The following is a 19,321-nucleotide window of genomic DNA, read 5'->3' as shown; positions in this document are numbered from 1 at the left end:
ACACAAATCAAGTGACTTGTGTGGTGCATATTTGTTCAGTGCCTCCTTTATACCAATATTTATGTGTCCTTTTTTTAATTTTTGTTTTCAATCTATACAGTTGTTTTATTTCAGTGGTACTAGAGCAGCTTATCTAATGGCTACAATTCAATCTCAATATAAATTACCTGATGGTACACAATATCGTTTAATGAATCAATCAACTAATAAACCATTAGATTATGTAATAATCAATAATTCATTTATTGATCAAACAATAAATGATTCTTCTTCTTCTTCTAAAGTTAATAATTTTAATAATGATAATACCCAGACAACAAATTGTTCATTCAATACACTTCCTACATTGATCGATTGGAATGCAGTTGTTCGTGATAGACATGGACCATTTTGGCCACAAAATTATGGACCTATCTGTCAAACATTATCTAATTTACATATAGAAACAAACAATTCGAATGATTCTAATGGTAAGATTAATTTTATAGATATCAGATTTGATGTGAATATTACTTAATTTTTGAAGACTAGGGTTGCAGACGGCCGTTTCGTCCAATTGTGGGGACCTTTCAGCATTGTAAATCCACGATCCCACTCAAGGGATTCGGATCCAAGGCCTTCAGTCTCGCGCGCAAACGCTCAACCTACTGGACCATTGAGCCGGCATCCAATGGTGTTAATGTCTGACCTCAACCAATCCACGAAATCACACGACCATCTTCCATTGTACTGAGGTAGACACCTGTTTCTACCCGACATGGATTAACTCCACTCGTCACGGTTTCTCACCAGAACTCTGAGAATTTTTTCATGAAGCTAGTCACTAGTGATCACATGGTAATTATCTGTTTAAAGGTTGTGGAAATTGTTACGTTTTTGATTGAGATCATGAACCGATTGAGACTGAAGGCCCTGGGTTCGAATCCCCCGAGCGGGATCGTGGACGCGCACTGCTAAGGAGTCCAACAATAGGACGAAATGGCTGTCCAGTGCTTCCAGGTTTTCAATGGTGGTCTAACATAAATCGGTTCATGATCTCAATCAAAAACTTAACAATCTCCACAACCCCTAAACTGATAGTTTATACATCATTATTCTTTATGGGGTTCTATAACTTGATTGATACAAAAATATTGGGTTGTTAAAACTTACGACTAGCCCGGTATGAATTATTCTAATCCAATCTTATGTACATCTAACTTAAGGTTCTGAATTTGAACGATGTTGTGACTGATCTAAGGATTACTCTCTTATAACTTAATACTGGATCACCGAAACAATAATCATGAAAACAACTGAAATGATCCACATCTATTTAACAGAATTACATGTTGATTGAAATAGGATCCAGGTTGTTACAGTACTATACAATAAAATGCTCAGTTTATAAGATTAGTTACTTCAAATACATATATATAATTGGTATCTCTAAATATTTATATGATATGATTTACAATTGAGGCTCTGAGTAACGTTGTTCCAGAATGTTTCAGGGATAATCCATTAACCGAAAGAATCAAGTGTTGTTAGCAGAAATGGATAGTTGCCAACAGTAGAATCCAGGACGCGCGTTTCGTCTTATTTGGGATTCGCCGATTGGGTGTACTTGCATTCCTCAGTTGATGTTCACTCTGGGACACAAACCCAGTACCATTCACTTAAAACGCCATCATGTTCTCCACTTAGTCACTACCTTGCGCAATCGGGTGATCAGTTGCAGTCCTAAACATCAATGTGAAAGTTCAAACAACCAATACAAAAATCAATTAAAATTTCACCCCAAAGCACAAGTTAGTAGCTATCTAGACTCAGTAGCTAAGTGGATAACGTGAATGGTACTGGGTTCGAGTCTCGGAGTGAACATCAACTGAGGAATGCAAGTACACCCAGTTGAAGAGTTCCAAATAAGACGAAACGCGCGTCCTGGATTCCACTATTAGCGATTATCCATCTATGCTTATAATGCTTTTGACTCAAGTCAATTTTGTTTACCGTTTGTTCATTAACTCATTAACCTTTTTTTATTCTCTAGTTAATAAACCAACCATTCCTGATTATACTGAAGAGATGAATCAACTAAAAAACAAGCAACCTTATTTCAAAGAAATACGAGTTATTTTCGATTCAGAATGTAGTCCTTGTTTATCAGGAACATTGAGTACATCAATATCATCTCCCTTAGATATAAAGCAGTTAGTTGAAGAGTTAACCAACGATCAACAATGGACACCGCCATGTTTAGTCTTTGAATCGAGATTTGAATCAGGAAATCTACGGCAAGTTAGACGAATGTAAGTAAAATGACAACAATGCTTTTATAAAAGAATAGAATAATTGATCTAATTAAAGTAGTTTCAAGTTCTGTTATGAAGTGAGAACAATTGTCATCTGCCGGTTGTCCAGACAATGGAAACATAATTCTTAAGGGATTTTAAAACGATACTCGATTATTAAGAAGGTTTTGATCATTTGAAAGAATGATGGTATAATCCATTGGGCAATTATTTGGGGCCAGCCTAATTCACTACCTTTTCTTAAGTTTTAGATGAGTTAGCCCTGTACGTATAAGACCTTACTAACAATGACGGAAGTCTGTATGTCAAGAAGACAGTGTATTCTTTCTAGATGAGTATATCTTGAACCTCTTCCCGCCATTGTGAAAAGGCAGAGACACTGCAGACTCTATTTTTCTAGAAGAAACAACAATTGAGGCAAGAATCATATGAATGCATTATATTTCGTAAGTTTCTTATATATTTTGATGATGAATTACTTTCATGAAGAAGCTTGAACCAGAATGAAGATCATTAAGATTCTTACTAATGAAATTTCTTTGAAACTATTGATATTGATTAAACAAATTGATGTTTTTATGAAAAAAATGAACTTCAAAAGTACATTACACTTTGAAGAATATAAGATAACTGATTTAATTACTTACCTTTCAGGTCAGTTTGTTTTTTTGCGGTAGCACAAAATGAACTCATTTTTTGTTGTTGTGAAATTCGTCAGGTCAATAAAAGGACACTAAATCTTTGTGATATTTTGTAGTTGGGTAATCTCTGTGGTGTGTGATCAATATTTTCAAGGTCAGTTATATTCACTTACTTACTTACTTACATACGCCTGTTACTTTTCGTGGAGGAGCATAGGCCGCCCACCAGCACTCTCCATTCAACCCTGTCCTGGGCAGTCCTTTCCAGCTCTTTCTAGTTGTTATTAATCCTTTTCGCATCTGTTTCTATTTCCCGACGTAATGTGTTCTTTGGCGTGAAAGAGAAAGAAATATGACATAGCTATGAAGGAGAATATAGTAAACCAGAGAGACTGGTAAAAGACAAAGAAGGCAAGCCGATCAATGAGATTCAAGATCTGAGGAACAGATAAGTAGATCAGTTTGGGAAACTCTTGAGTAGGTCAGCTCCATTGAATCCACGAGACATCGAAACAGCACACCCAAACCTTCCTATAGATGTCACTGCATCAACGATCCTAGAAATCGGGATGGTCATCAGACAAATCAAGAGTGAGAAAGCAGCAAAACCTGACAATATACGAGTCGAAGCACTGAAGTTAGACATAGAAGTAACTGCGTAGGCGCTCCACATTCTATTCAGGATGATTTTGGATAAAGAGCTAATGCCGACAGACTGAAGAGAAAGACACCTTATGGAAATACCAAGGAAAGGAGATTTGAGCGAATGTGAGAACTACACAGGCATCACACTTCTGTCAGTACCAGGAAATGTCTTCAACAGAGTGTTGCTGGATTGGTTGAAAGATTCAGTAGATTCCCGAAGTTGTCATAGATGTACATAAATGGAACAGCTGTACAAAGCTTCATTTTGTTTGATGTCAGTGGATGATGAAAACTATTCACAAATAAGCTATTTCAATGAAATTTTTCTCAAAAAAAGTTGAACTAACCAGTGGTTTCTTTGTATAAGCATCTAGAAACTTAATCTCACTACTGTGTATATCTGAAGTAGGCTATTCAGTTGAGATACGAAAAATATGAGGAATGTACAAAGCTAATTATTATTAACAAATCTTCAGTTGGTTCAAAATACACGATACTATCGGAGATCAAACAGAAGACTTCTAGTCTTTTAGTTAGGGATTAACCTAATAATCTCTGTAGCGGCATCTGACCGGTTGATGACTGGTAATTATCATGAACTGATTGAACTTAAACTTTAATATACTTACATAGTCTAATATTGAAAAGAAAAACACTTACAATTCACATCTTCTTTCTTGTTCCAGTTTATGAGAACATGTTGGGAAGATAGCATTAAGTGTTTCCATAGTAGACTTAATAGGTTGTCAACAGCTGATGAGAACCTAACGAGTTAAATCCATGAGCTCTAATTATTACTACAATGTTCTGGAACTTTCTCTCCAAAACTTTACTAATTCGAAACAAACAATTTTCATATTCTTATTGAACTCTTCACCACTTCATGATACACATATTCCTATCTAATCACCTTCGTATGTATAAGTATGTCAATATCTGTGATCTTAAAATATTTTAGTTTGTAAGTAGCTGATGAGAATCTAACGAAATAAAATGAATCCACATTATTCTGCATTAATCTTCGTTCTTGCTTTCTTTAAGACCTAATAATGTTCATGACCTGGTAAGGCTGAAAGTGGAAAGAGTTAGCTCTCCCTCAGGAAATGCTCTCATACGTCTACGCGTATACAGCTACTGACAAGGAAATCCTACTCATTGCCTTCTCGTGGCATCATTGTTGTTTAGGAAATTGAGAGGACGAAAAGTGAATGTCCGGTGCTTTAACCAGGTTGGTGGACATGGAGAGTCCACCTAGGTGAGTCGGTAAGCTCTGATTCCAATTGTTAATCGCTGGCTACCATGCGACTACATCGCTTGACGTCGCTCCACTGCCTATTGGATCGAACCATGAGATCGATGGCTCAGGATGTGACTCCCTAAGAAAACCACCTGTTTCCATCTGGGCACCCAGACATTATCCCAGCCTTTATACAATTTGAATGATTGATGTGGTGCGTATCTATTTGATGCCACTTTGTACCAATGTTTATGTATTCAAATAAATAAATAATATTCATATAAATAGACAATCTCCATGGATACTGTAGAAAAAGTTTTTTTTTTCCCATTTTTTTTCTTTCTTTTTTGAATCATTTTCTTTTTAGAGGACCATTTCATTATGAATTATTATTAAAACCGGATCTATATACAAAACGTCATGTACAATGGTATTTTTTTCGTGTACAAAATATACTTCCTGGTTTTATTTATACATTTCTTATTGTAAATTTTACAAAACCAACAAGTTTATATTCACAAGGTTAGTTGAAGAAAACAAAATGTTTTTGATAAAGTTTTATTGTTTGAACTAGATAGTTTGATTGTGGAACTTTCATCAGTTTTGTGAACGATATCATCAGGTAGAATTCTAGAAAGAACAAAACTCCATGAGAATCATTCACCTGAGCTACAAATCTTCACCATTTAAAATGTTTCCTTAATATATGATAATCTCATGAGTGAATTGATGTTAGACCACTATGAAAAACTTGAAAGCACTGGAAGGCCGTTTCTCCCGATTGTGGGACTCCTCAGCAGCACGCACTCACAATCCCGTCTCGCGAGATTCGGACCCAGGACCTATTAGTCTCACGCGTGGTCGCTTAACCTCTAGACCGCTGACTCGCTCAGTTACATAGATTAGTTGAAGTTAGACATAAACACTGCTAGATACCGGCTCAGCTTTATTTTGACTTATAGACTATTATTATGAGACTAACTATTCTCAAGTTATATCTACCCTATTGTTTTCAGTCTCCCACATTCACAGCCAGCTTTGGCTAGATCTTTTACAAATATTATTTTCTATTGTATGGTGTGATGTAGTCTGTTTGGTTTGTATATAAACCAAGTATATTTGAAATGCATGATTCATGTCATGAAGGCTGAGACTGGCGTTCTAGACTCAACTGGCAGGGCTATACAGGAGGAAGGATCGATAAGGACTTTAAACTGCTCGTACTGGTTTATGCATCTTTGGTCTAGTCGATAAGCCACTGTTCTCTAATTGGCGGTGTCATTATGTTATACATTAACACTGTAGTGAACGAGAACACAAGTGGGGATGATCGGAGGTATTTGAACACAACACCACAGAACATCTTAGTAAAACCTGAGAACCATATAGTGATTACTTAATTTGCATGACATTAATCAACTGTTTCAAACTTGACTGTTCCTTCTGAAAATATCGGTCAGTCGTCTCAGACGTCAGTGTCTCTGTATTTCCATACCAATTGCTTTCTGTTCCCCTTCTTTCCTCCTCGGTCTTCCTGAGCTTCTGCTGTCAGATATTCTATTCCTGACTGGCGTTATGCACTACTTACATCGATATAAGTAGCTCACACCACAATAGGGCACAAAGCCACAAGTTATAACAAACCTTGACAATTTTAAGAACTAGATATGGATAATGTTTACTTATTTCGCAGTAGGATATATATTACCCTTTATTGTGCTTTGAGTCTTGCCCATAAACCTAATTGGTTCACTCAAAGTCGCCAGTGTGTTTTCAGTTTCAGCTTTAGTTTTGAAAGGACTGGATGATTGTTGGCCAGTGTAAGTCATGGCAATGATTGTCTCACAGTTGGTTTAACTTTCTTTTGAAAGTATTGATAGATGAAGCTTCAATCACGTGTTGAGATAATAAATTGCACCCGTTGATGATTCGATGGGAAAGTCGATAGTCAGCTGACAGGTAACTGCTGTGGGGTCCCACAATATGACGAAACGACAGTCCAGTACTTCCAGGTTTTCCATGGTGGTCTAGCTTCAATAGACTGATGATCTCAACTATTAAAGCAACTATAATATCCAAAAAGAACCTTCTGATATTAACCAACATATGCGAAATAGTGATCGGCTTCAAGAGATATTTCCTGGAGTTCTAGTGAGAAGCAGTGACCAGTGGAGTTCAATCGGGTTTGTTGTGAGATAGCAACTCACTAAAGATAATGATTTACGGTGGCTCAGTTCCGTGGATGAGTTGAAGTTAGACATTAACATCGTTGGATACCGGCTCAGTAATTTAGAGGTTAAGCGATCGTGCGCGAGACCGATAGGTCCTGGGTTTGAATCTCGCAAGGCGGAATGGTGGATGCGCGATGCTGATGAGTTCCATAGTAGGACGAGCCGGCCGTTCAGTTGATTCCAGGTTTTCCATGGTGGTTTAGTTTTGATTGATTCATGAATTCAACTAATAATCTCTTAGATAGTTTGTACCAATTAGGTGTAACTTTTGAAGAGTATGATAGGTCTAAAATTTCGTCCAGTGTGATAATTATATTCGTTATCTTCTGTATAAACTTCGTATAGATTTTTACAGTAATCTTGTGTATCTTCTAACTTATATGATATTTATCAACTAACCATTAGGTGTAGGTATAGAATCAGTAGATCCATAAGTGTCTTTAGTTTAATGATGACATGTTTTTGGAGACATGTATCTAGGCGGTCATTAGTGTGTAATGGTTCCCATTTCTACGAATTATAAGCTGTAGGATCAAGATGTAATTAACAGAGGTCATGTCAAACATAACAAAAACAGTTGAAGAATAAATTCCACATTTTCTCATTCCTAATTATTGACCTACTCATAACAATAAATTATGGTTATCAAATGATGAATTGATTGATTCCGGACTAAGGTCAAACGTTTATTCAATATATTATTAAACTTTAAACGTTTCCTAAACTATCTAAGAGTTTATTAGTTGAGTTCATGAATCAATGAAACTAAATCACCATGGGAAACCTGGAAGCAACTGGACGGCCGTTTCGTCCTATTGTGGAACCCTTCAGCATCGCGCATCCACGATCTCGCCTCACGAGATTCGAACCCAGGACCTATTGGTCTCGCGCGCGAACTCGTAACCTCTTAGACGAAACGGCCGTCCAGTGCTTCCAGGTATTCCATGGTAGACTAGCTTTAACTGATTCATGAATTTAACTAATAGCAATTACTATAATCTCTACAAAACTCCTATTTAAAAGTTCTTTTAACAAAATGTAAGTTATTTGTCAAGGCAAGTTCATTTCATAGAATAATGAGACATAAATAACTGAATAGTTTATTTTCCCTCAAATAGGTTTACAACCTTTATTGTATTCAAAAATGAATTATCAACAAAATGGTAAGAAATGGATACGTGTTGGAAGAAATATCAAGTAAGTATGATATTTGCCTGTTTCTAAATGTATGAGGAGTTGATTAAGTATGAAGACGTTTCCATTCGGGAATTTTACATAGATTTGTTTACTATACTTACTTACTTACGTCTTCTACTCCCAATGGAGCAGAGGCTGCCGACCAGCATTCTCCAACTCACTCTATCTTGGGCCTTCCTTTCTAGTTCTATCCAATTGTTGTTCATTCTTCTTATGTCTGTCTTCATTTTTCGGCGTAATGTGTTCTTTGGTCTTCCTCTTCTCCCTTGGTATTGAGGATTCCAAGTAATGAGGGATTGCCTTATGACACAGTTGGGTGATTTCCTCAAGGTGTGTCCTATCCACTTTTGTCTTTTTGAAGGTAATTGAACCTGAGAGGTATTTCTGAAAAGTTATTATTTCCTTGTGTTGGCTTAAACAACGAACATATATTATTCCTGGTGATATATGTAATTTGCAGTTCTGTTTGTCGTATAAAATAATCTAATCACTAAAACGGTAGTTATGTACTACTGATATCGACAGATATAAGTAGTATGTATCATCCACCAATCGAAAGTGAAATGTATGGCGGCAGACGGTTAAGAAAATCGGAGGAAACAGAACGAGAACAGAGAATGATTACTGTGAAAATAAAGGAACAATGAAGCCTGAGATGATGGATTGATATTTTGCAAATGAAGAATTCATTGTACGGTCCTCAGATTTTACTAGGGGACTCTGTAAAATTGTATTCAAATACATTTGGTTTTTCCCACCTGTGTTCTCGTTCACCACAAAACGAATGTGATTAAATTGATATGAACTTCCCCGTAGTTGAAATGCTAAAAAACTGGAAGACCTCACTTTGCTACAAACCAGTTTTGACACTGATTGTAAATCATCGTAAGTACTTCTGATTGTTAATATAGAGGCGATCCAACTACACATTGGAAACCATTCATTCTTTGATAGTGAGTAGAGCGGCTGGCACTATGTCAAGCCAACATAACTTATTCTAGCTTTCAGATAGACTAATTTACTCATTCTTCTTCCGTCGCATCTTGACCTTGTTAATTATTCTCTTCGTCTCTTGTTTCGATTTAGTTCGCTTCACCTCGCTTCACTTCGATTCGATTTGACTATAAGTGAATTAGCTAACCCGTCTTCCCCGATTCCCTTCGCCTCGGTTTATTTTCCTCTTTGTTTCGTTTCTTTGATTGTCCATCTAGATCGACGATTGTCAGAAATATACTTATTCAAAATCCATTCTCGTATGTGACTTATTCAATTCCGTTATTGGCTAACAAGAGTTAAGTCGATAATCATATACGAGGATCTATAATATGTCTACTTCAATAACAATCAATCATACGATATTACTGGAGTCAGATCTGGGGCCATTAAATTAGAAGTATCCCATGATAAAATCGGCAAAAATTGGTAAATATTTATAGTCTGATACGATATTTCGACAAATCGGTTAGATTTCTATAACAGATCTGGTTGGCGTTTTTTAGTAAGGTTTTTTCTACGGGATGGGGTTGCCGACTCCATGTCCAACCCTCCTCCTTTACCCGTGCTCGGGACCGGCAGTAACTGTAGAAGAGTTACAGGGGGTTTTTTGAAACAGATGAGGTAACTGAAATAATATTTTGCTTATTGATCAAGTTTGAATCTTAACTAATTTGTTTGCAGAAGTCAGGACCGTTGACTGATTATCTGAATATATTCACAATGAATTAGATCTGTTATGTTGGGAGTATTAGAGAACTCTTTGAAAAAGTCTACAAAAGCTGAAAAAGACAGAAAGCACTTCGTCTAATTAGCCTCCAATGGAAACTTTCTACATTTCGTTACAATGTGTGATATGTTTCCAAAATCTTTTACAGTATCAAGGTCATTCGTAGACCTGTATATCCTTGTAAGCAGAGACGAGGCTCGTTACTCAACGAAATACCGAGGCAATCTGCATAGGACGTACATATGTTAATAAGAGATTGATCAGTTACAGTCGTATACATCCATTGGATGAACTATAAGTATGCTTGCTTTCTTCATTTAAGCAACATACTTCTCACCTTTTGTCATTCATTTGTGATCCAAATGTAAGAGATTTTGGGATATTAGGGAATGGTTAGAAAGTCAGTAACAAGCGTTCAAGCACCAGCTATTCAAATAAATTAAAATGTTCAACGTAAATACTATGATTATAAGATTATCGATTAGAGAATAAATAATAAGGGATTGAAATTAAGGTCATAAGTCGACCAATGATCATTCACTTCTGTGCCATAATTTTAAATATCAACTACAATATTTGAAAATCACCTAGGTAATTGGACCCCTTTCCATGCACACACATGTATACTTTATTCATTACGTAAAAAATTATAAGCTAACATCAACGCAAGCAATGATAAACACTTGTAGTCAATTAAGTAAAAGTGCACAACGTAATAAATATGTAAGTACAATATTGAGGAGCGTCGCATTTCTACAATTGAAGAACGTATGGAACTCAAAATAACTGTCTTACAACAAAAATCAAAGTGAAAATCTTCAATACGAACGTCAAGACAGTTCTACCGTACGGGGCTCAAACCTGAAGAACTACTACAACCATCATCGAAAAGGTACAAGTATTTATAAACAATTGTTTACGTAAGATATTCAATACCAGTCGAACAGATACCGTCAACAACAACCTACTATGGGGTAGAACAAACAAGCTTCCATTTGAAGAGGAAATTAGGAAAAGATATTGGAAGTGGATAGGACACACATTGTGGAAATAACCAAAGTACATCCGGAAGCAAGCCTTAACTTGAAATCGTGAAGGTAAACAGAAAAGAGGAACACCGAAGAACACGCTACATCGAGAATTGGAAGCAGACATGAGAAGTATGACTAGCGGCTAGAAAGAACTGGAAAGGATTACCCAGGACAGAGTTCAATGGAGAATGTTTACACTCAGAACTATTTTCTACATGTAAATGAATATCATATGTTCAACACATAAACTAACGCAGAATACAGTATAGACACTACGGTACTCGGACGTATGCAACCTCCACAGTCGCAAATCAAAAAACAAAAGAAGACTGGAGAAGTGTTTGTTGGGTAAAAATCAAAATGTACAGAAAATCATGGGTATTTATAGATATTAGCGTTTGTTATATCAACATCATAATTTAGCCAGTCCACAAAGAGGCATGTCCATTAGTAGCATACCACATTGATATTTTAGGAAGTTTCATTACGTTCTAATTAAATGGGAACTCTTTGGCTCATTTAGGGAATCCGGAAGCTCCGTTGTATTTCTCGGAAACTACCTTAACATAACGAAGCTTGAAGGTAATCAGTTTAATCTCTATTGTAGTGATTAATTCTCATTATTGAGTAGTTCGATACTAAAGATGAAACTACTACCCACTAGTCTCTAATATACAATTAGTTATCTAACCAAAGTCAATCCATTCTATCAATTATTATTAAACTATTCTGTCCCTACTTTGTATATTCTCTCAGATATACACGTAATACAATGAATTTATCCAATCACTTACTTGATACAAATAGTGAATATTATCAATTGGAATGGGAAATGGTTAGTTTAAATTTGGTAATATGTTTAATTGATGATACATTATTATGAAATCAATAAATTAATGAACCTCTATCAGATAATAACTCCTCCTGTAGCCCCTCTGGGGCTACTGCTGATTCCAAGCCCGGATAAAGGAGGAGGGTTGGGCATGGGGTTATCGACGCCATCCCGTAGAAAACTAACTCGCTAAAAACACGCTAACCAGAAAAAAATTATTTAAACCACCATCAGATAATAAGATAGTTTTTAGATTTGATTTCCAACATATTTAATACAACAATAATTATACCTTGTCAAACGTTTTTATATTTATTTATTTATTTAAAAACACATAAACATGAGTACAAGAAGGCACCAAATAGATATGCACCACACAAGTCACTTAATTTGTGTGCGGGCTACGATACTGCCGGGGTGCCCAAACCGAAGCAGTTGGTTTTCTTAGGGAGCCACACCCCTAGTCTATGACCTAAAGGTCTAATCCACAAGGCAGTGGAACAACATGAGGAGATGCAGTCACATGGTAGCCCGTGACCAACGATTGGTTCATACGCCATTTGTTCTCGCAGGATACTGGTGCCGATGTGCACCATTGGTTTGGGATCCGGTTAAAGTGCCGGACATTCACTTTTCGTTCCTACAGGATACTGGAGCCATTAATTTAGAATAAGAGTTTTCCAACTCCCCTGAGTGGATACTCCATGTCCAACAACCCGGTTGGAGCGCAGGACATTCTCTTTTCATTCTCTCAAGTTCGTAAACAATAATAATGCAGCGAGCAGGTAGTGAGTAGGACTTACCTGGTAGTGGCGGTATGCACGTGGCCATATGAGAGCATCTGGAGAGGGAGAGCTGACTCTTCCCACCCTCGGCCGCACCAGGGCATTTGGGGGCACCTTTTTAGTAACTATCCTATTTGAGAATAAACAAATCTTACGTAATAGGTCTAACTAGATGAAATTAGAGAAGATAATTTTGGAGCAATAAGGAATTCTTATATAAACACGTCTACCAGATGAATTCAGAGTACTTTGTGCTAGTAGATTAAAGGAGAGTTAAGCAGGTTAAAAAATTTAGTAAATTTTAGGGCAAAACTAATATTCTAGCTATTAATAAATTAAACCAATTCTGAGGACAACGGAATATTTTGCAAAGAGTTATTTTTGTCATCGTTACTTCAAAGGCATTATGTTATGCGGTTATCCTTGTCTCAGATGGTGGTTGGAGGTAGTCAAGAGAAAACCCTGGATCTAGGTTTCATGCTATTTGACACTCGTCAGCAAGGTGTACCTGTAATCATGAGGGAACCGATGCTCCCTGACTGATTCGACCCCGTTTCACCCAGCTTTACAATAAGAGACATTACCACAGAGCTATCCGGGCCGTGACTGACCTCCTGTAGGACAGGTACACCTTGCTGACGAGCACCACGTGGCAGGAAACCTAGGTCTAAGGTTTCCTGCTGACTACTTCTAATCACCATCTTATCTCAACATAGTGTACTCAATGTCAACTCACCTAGACTAGTGGCCACATTGCAACTTGGTCGATAGTATTCGATCTGCACTAAGAAGTAACTGACATACATGACATTGACACTACCTAGTGATCAATTAATTGTAAAGTTATCCTAGTGTGATATTAATCTATGCACTTCCTATCCGCGAACCCAACCAAGCTAATCGTGTGAGAAAACCAAGAGTGAATGGAAAGCTGTTATTGGATGACTGAATGGCAAATATATGTATTATTTATAAATATAGATTTATCCTCCTCGAAAAATTGAGCCATGTTTTCAAATATTAACATATCTCTCCTCAGAAAGTGAAGCCAAATCTTTGCAAATACCACGCATCCATCGATATTTCTCAGTTTCCATTTAGCCTATATTAGATTGACTTAAGCTGATATCACTGATTGAATCACTTAAAAAGTTATTTAGAACATGAATCCCCTATGCTGAAGATTTCCTGTTGATTCGCTTTGGCTAGTTTAAAGTATAGAATACTTGATTTATGACTAGGAATGGAACTTATGGCGCATACTTCGTCCTGTTTAGGGCTCATCAGATTTTTGTAACTTACAGTCTCCGAGTTTCGTACTGATATTCAATCTTGTAATACACAAATTCAAACGGCTACTCAAGTGAAAAGATTGAAAGTGAGAAAGGAGTTTATTGACTAAACTGGATCGGCATGTATGGATGCTTATATGTATATTCTTTAGACAATTAATCCATCAATGGTATCTCTCATACCTTAAAAATGCAAGCTATTTTTTGACCAACCTTATGACCAATTTCCGAATGGTCTATTACATCACAGTCCGATATACATGCATCCCAGCTAATGTACAATCTGAGACTCGAATCTAGCGCTGTTCACTCTCAATACTCAACGTGTTATCCACTGAGTCACTGAGCTCAAATCCAGCCGTTTGTATTTTCAATAATAGTCTCAAATTAAGATTGAAGAGTTACAAAATAGTCTCTAGTCGCCAATAGTTCGTTAGCTGACATTTGTCTGTGAAGAGTTTAAAACCTACATCAGCCTTCCAACTGGACCATATATTGGCGCTAAATACACCTATAGCAGACCAAAATTAATATTCACTTTGTTCCAAGTACTTTTAACTGCTTGGGTGATTGCAGTATGTTGAAATGTGATTTTTTTTAATGAATCTAATACATAAGTGTCTGAAATTATCTGTTACTGTTTAATATGTACCTGTTAGTATAACATACTACAAGAGGTTGGATAAAAAAAACAAATAAGATGAAATTTAGAACTTCGAACAAAGTCATTGATCAAGAATGCACTGTAATGTACTGTAATCATCTAATAAATGAACGTTAGAATTGTGGTGTGTTACTGATATCGACAGATATAAGTAGTATGTATCATCCACCAATCGAAAGTGAAATGTCTGGCGGCAGACGGTTAAGAAGATAAAAGGAAAAAGTACAAGAACAGAGAATGTTTACTGTGGAAATGAAGGAACAACGAAGTCTGAGACGATGGATTTATATTTTGCAAATGAAGTATTTATTGTATGGTTCTGAGATATTACTAAGTGATTCAACTGAGGAGTCCCACAAAAGGACGAAACGACCGTCCAGTGCTTCCAGGTTTTCCATGGTGGTCTAGCTTCAATAGACTCATGATTCAATGTATTATGTAATCATCAGTGTTATGTAACCTCTAAACGTTTTGATTCTATTTATCATTCAGGAATTTCCTTATGCCAATGATATTTGTTATTTGGCCTATTCCTATCCGTACACCTATACAAATTTAAAATCTGATTTGAATGAATTACTTATTAAATCAAATGAAAATGAAACATTGAATAAAACAATTAATTGTGAAGTATTATGTCAAACTAGAGCTGGCAACTCATGTTTCCTGGTTACAATTACTGATCAAAGTAAGTTTTTTTGTAGAGTGCCCTGTTGCTCTTATCAATATATGACGCATTGATAATGCCAGTTAGAGAACAGTGAATTATTAATCGGACCAATGATGCATAAAACTCGTACGAGCAATCTAGAGACCTTAGCGATCCTGCTTCCCCGCCTACCGAGCCTGTTAAGTCCAGAACACCAGTCCCCGCCTCTACTATGTGAATCATTTATTTCAAATATACTGGGTTTATACATCAGCCAAACAGACCACATCGTACCATAAACTAGGAAACAACATTTGTACAAGATCTAGCCAAAGGTGGCTGTGAGTGTAGGAGACTGTAATGAATAGACTGTGCATAAATCAAGAACGGTAAATCGTATAATAACAGTTTATAGGTCAAAATGAAGCTTATAATAAAAGAAACATGAATATATATAGATAAAATGATTGTTGAAGGTAGTCAACAGGAAACTCTGGACCCGGGTTTCCTGTTGTTTATCTCCAAACACCATCTTATCTCAACATAGTGTACGCAATGTCAACTCACCTAGACTAGTGGCCACATTGCAACTTGGTCGATAGTATTCGATCTGCACTAAGAAGTAACTGACATACATGACATTGACACCACCTAGTGATCAATCAATTATGAATATGCATAGTTTAGCGACGAAACCAATAATCAAACTTTGTCGTTTGCTTCACATGTTGTTTGTGACTAGAAAGCCACTAAAAACCAGAAAGCATTGGTCAGTAGTATCTTCGTAGTGTAGAACTCCACAGCCTTATGTATGCACTACTGCTCCATCAACTAGTCACAAAACATTCGGTCATTAGTGTGCGCTCTAAATCTTCAAACCACTGGGTTGAGATCAAACAGAACAGCCATTCATAGATCCCTAGTTTTCAGTGATTATCTAGCTACAGTCAATCGTTGATGTAAATTACGAAATCCCACAGTCTCCAAGATTTCTATATAAATTTTTGATAGGTGATACATTATGAGCACAGATAGATGATGACTATCAGTAGAACCCAGGACGGGCGTTTCTTCCTATTTGAGGCTCATCAGCTGGATGTATCTACATCCCAGAGTTGATGTTTACCTCAAGACTCGAAGCCGGTACTGTTCGCTCCAAACTCTTAAATACAAGTACATCCAACCAAAGACGACTTCCAAATAGGGCGAACCGCGTATCTTGGACTCCACTGCTCACCACTATTCACCTCTCCTTATAATACTTATGACTTATGGCAATATCGGAGTAATCTGCACAGGATGTACATATTCCAATAACCAATTGATCCATTGGAGTTGTAAACATCAATGAGAATATTCAAACAACCAATACTATTTTAACAATTGAGTTCATGAGTCAATTGAAGCTAGACCACCATGGAAAACCTGGAAGAATTGGACGGCCGTCTCGTCCTATTGTGGGACTCCTCAATAGTGTGCATCCATGACCCCATGATGGTCTAGCTTCAATTGACTTATGGTCTTAACTGTTGCAATGACTACAATCTCCACAAAACCCCCTTCTGATACCAAATACTATTTTAGTCAGTAAGCTGTTAAATATAAATGTGCTATAAATATTGTTTAAATAAATAAAAAAACTACAGAACTTTGTTTTCACAGATTGAAATCATGAGTCAGTTGAAGCTAAACCACCATTGAAAACCTGGAAGCACTGGACGGCCGTTTCGTCCTAGTATGGGACTCCTCGGCAGTGCGCATCCACGATCCCGCACCACGCGGGGCTCGAACCCAGGACCTATCAGTCTCGCGCCAGGCGCTTAACCAACCAGACCACTGAGCCGGCGTCCAATGGTGTTAATGTCTAACTTCAACCAATCCACGAGGTTGCGCCACCATATCAGCTCACTGAAGACAGTGGTATATGGTGGCGCAACTTCGTGGATTGGTTGAAGTTAGACATTAACACCATTGGGCGCCGGCTCAGTGGTCTGGTTGGTTAAGCGCCTGGCGCGAGACTGATAGGTCCTGGGTTCGAGCCCCGCGTGGTGCGGGATCGTGGATGCGCACTGCCGAGGAGTCCCATACTAGGACGAAACGGCCGTCCAGTGCTTCCAGGTTTTCAATGGTGGTTTAGCTTCAACTGACTCATGATTTCAATCTGTGAAAATTTCTAAAAAATCTCCACAAACCCCTTCTGATAAAAATTTCTTTGTTTATTTATTTCGACAAACAAATAAACAGACATACCAAATAAAGATAAATATGCAGTTGTAATCACTGCTCGTGTCCACCCTGGTGAAACCAATTCTAGTTGGATAACTAATGGATTATTGAAATTTTTAACGAGTAATCAATCAATTGTATTAACATTGAAAAAACAATATACTTTCTATATTATACCAATGTTAAATCCTGATGGAGTAATTGTTGGAAACTATAGGTAAGTTATAAGATAGATGAATGGAACGGTGAGGTTAGAATTTATGAATAAACCAATCAGAGTGACGATGATAGATTTTGAAATTTAGCGCGAAATTCACTTATCTAATTCGTAAATATTAATCGTCATTCCTCACGATGATTTATAGCTCACATTTAAGTGTAGTATGTAGTAGATGGACATTCTCAATGCCTCGTTAGCGTCGTTCAATGGTCGTTCATAAATTATAGTCTCATGGATGTAACGATTTTGGTTATGCAATTTATACAATACTTCATATAGACTCTTAGTTTTTTCACTGTTACATTGTTGATTGGGGATAAGAGTTAAGAATAGGATAGATTTTGACTGGGTAAAACTCTCAGATTATAAAAGGAGAAGGATTTGAAATTGTAACCTATCGGTTGAAAATTAATTATTGTTATTAATGAGAAATCACTATGCTGAAAGGTGTGTTAGACAAGTTATTCGATGTTGTAATGTTTTGTAAGGATCATGTCATAGTGTTAGTTATATCATCAAAGTTATATAATATACCCTTGTGAGCCAGGGTAATTCTATATTGGTTTTTAGGAGAACCAGACACCATCCAGACTTTTACGTGACAACGCAAACAGTACAGCTCAATCCCATATAACAGGAGAGCCAGAAACTACCCAGGTTTAAAATGTGTAGCCCAAATAGTAGGGCTCAATCCCGTTTCCACAAGAACCAGACACCGTCCAGGCTTAAACTTCATAACCCGAGCAGTACAGTTCAATCCCGCTTCACAGGAGAACTAGACATCATGTAGACTTTAATGTTACAATCTGAATAGTAAAGCTCAATCCTGTGGCGCAACCACACAGGTACCAAACACCATTCATGTACACATTTACGTCACATGTTTAGTTATTCCGATCAATGATCGCGTGAATCAATTGTGCACAGCAAGAACAGGCCAGAGTTGACCTATTCCGCTTACACGACAGTCAAACTCATTAATTTTAGTAATGGCAACATGCCTTACAATGTCCCAATGGCCCTTGAGAACACTGAAAAGCAACCACCAGTATGAATGAAATCGGTTAACCAGCAAACCAATTTTGCGCATGAACAGTCAGCAAAACTTGCCAAAGTAATACCGAACCATCCACAATATCAATGGCAGACCTCCAGTCTCATGTGAGACCTTCAGCTCTACATAACCACATAGCTTATACTACATACAGCACTTATGTAGGGTAGTAAACGAAAATGTCAAAATTTCTGACACACATAAAAATATTTGTTGCGGCAAATTTGAATTATAAACCAGTTCAGATATCTTTTCTCAATATGTTATTGCAATGACTTGAAATAAGACTGGTCTATCAGTGTAGTAGTTTGAATTAAATGCTGATTACCCAGTCAATCAGTTGCAATGTAGAACCTGATAAGTATGTACAGTTTATGCTGTTTGTTCAAGAGACACACCATACTGTTGTTATATCTTCAGTTACTGCCTTTAGCCATATCATTCTCCGACCGACTTAGCTGACCTAAAGGAACATATGTTCCAGCTAATATTAGCTTGGTTGAATCACTACAATAACCAACCCGACCATCACGCCATGGTAGCAAATAACATCGGAAAAATGCTGATTACTGTTTCTAATATAACAATTTACTAGCAGTT

At 37.0% G+C, this 19,321-nt stretch overlaps 1 protein-coding gene across 1 annotated transcript in view; it reads left to right on the top strand.

Annotated features, from left to right (window-relative positions):
- The window catches only part of MS3_00009443 (uncharacterized protein), a gene marked incomplete at both ends in the record, with an annotated part of 41,996 nt that overhangs the window by 10,838 nt on the left and 11,837 nt on the right, over positions 1 to 19,321 (top strand). The window contains 7 exons of the mRNA XM_035734361.1: positions 115 to 470; positions 2,033 to 2,291; positions 5,185 to 5,339; positions 8,167 to 8,245; positions 10,836 to 10,994; positions 11,756 to 11,834; positions 15,065 to 15,260. Of these exons, the coding sequence (XP_035587722.1) occupies positions 115 to 470; positions 2,033 to 2,291; positions 5,185 to 5,339; positions 8,167 to 8,245; positions 10,836 to 10,994; positions 11,756 to 11,834; positions 15,065 to 15,260 (1,283 nt within the window). The remainder of the gene's footprint in view (positions 1 to 114; positions 471 to 2,032; positions 2,292 to 5,184; positions 5,340 to 8,166; positions 8,246 to 10,835; positions 10,995 to 11,755; positions 11,835 to 15,064; positions 15,261 to 19,321) is intronic.

This window comes from Schistosoma haematobium, chromosome 7 (assembly GCF_000699445.3).
Source record: "Schistosoma haematobium chromosome 7, whole genome shotgun sequence".
NCBI lineage: Eukaryota > Metazoa > Platyhelminthes > Trematoda > Strigeidida > Schistosomatidae > Schistosoma > Schistosoma haematobium.
Note: the sequence above shows the minus strand (reverse complement) of the source record. Positions and strands in the feature narration are given on the sequence as shown.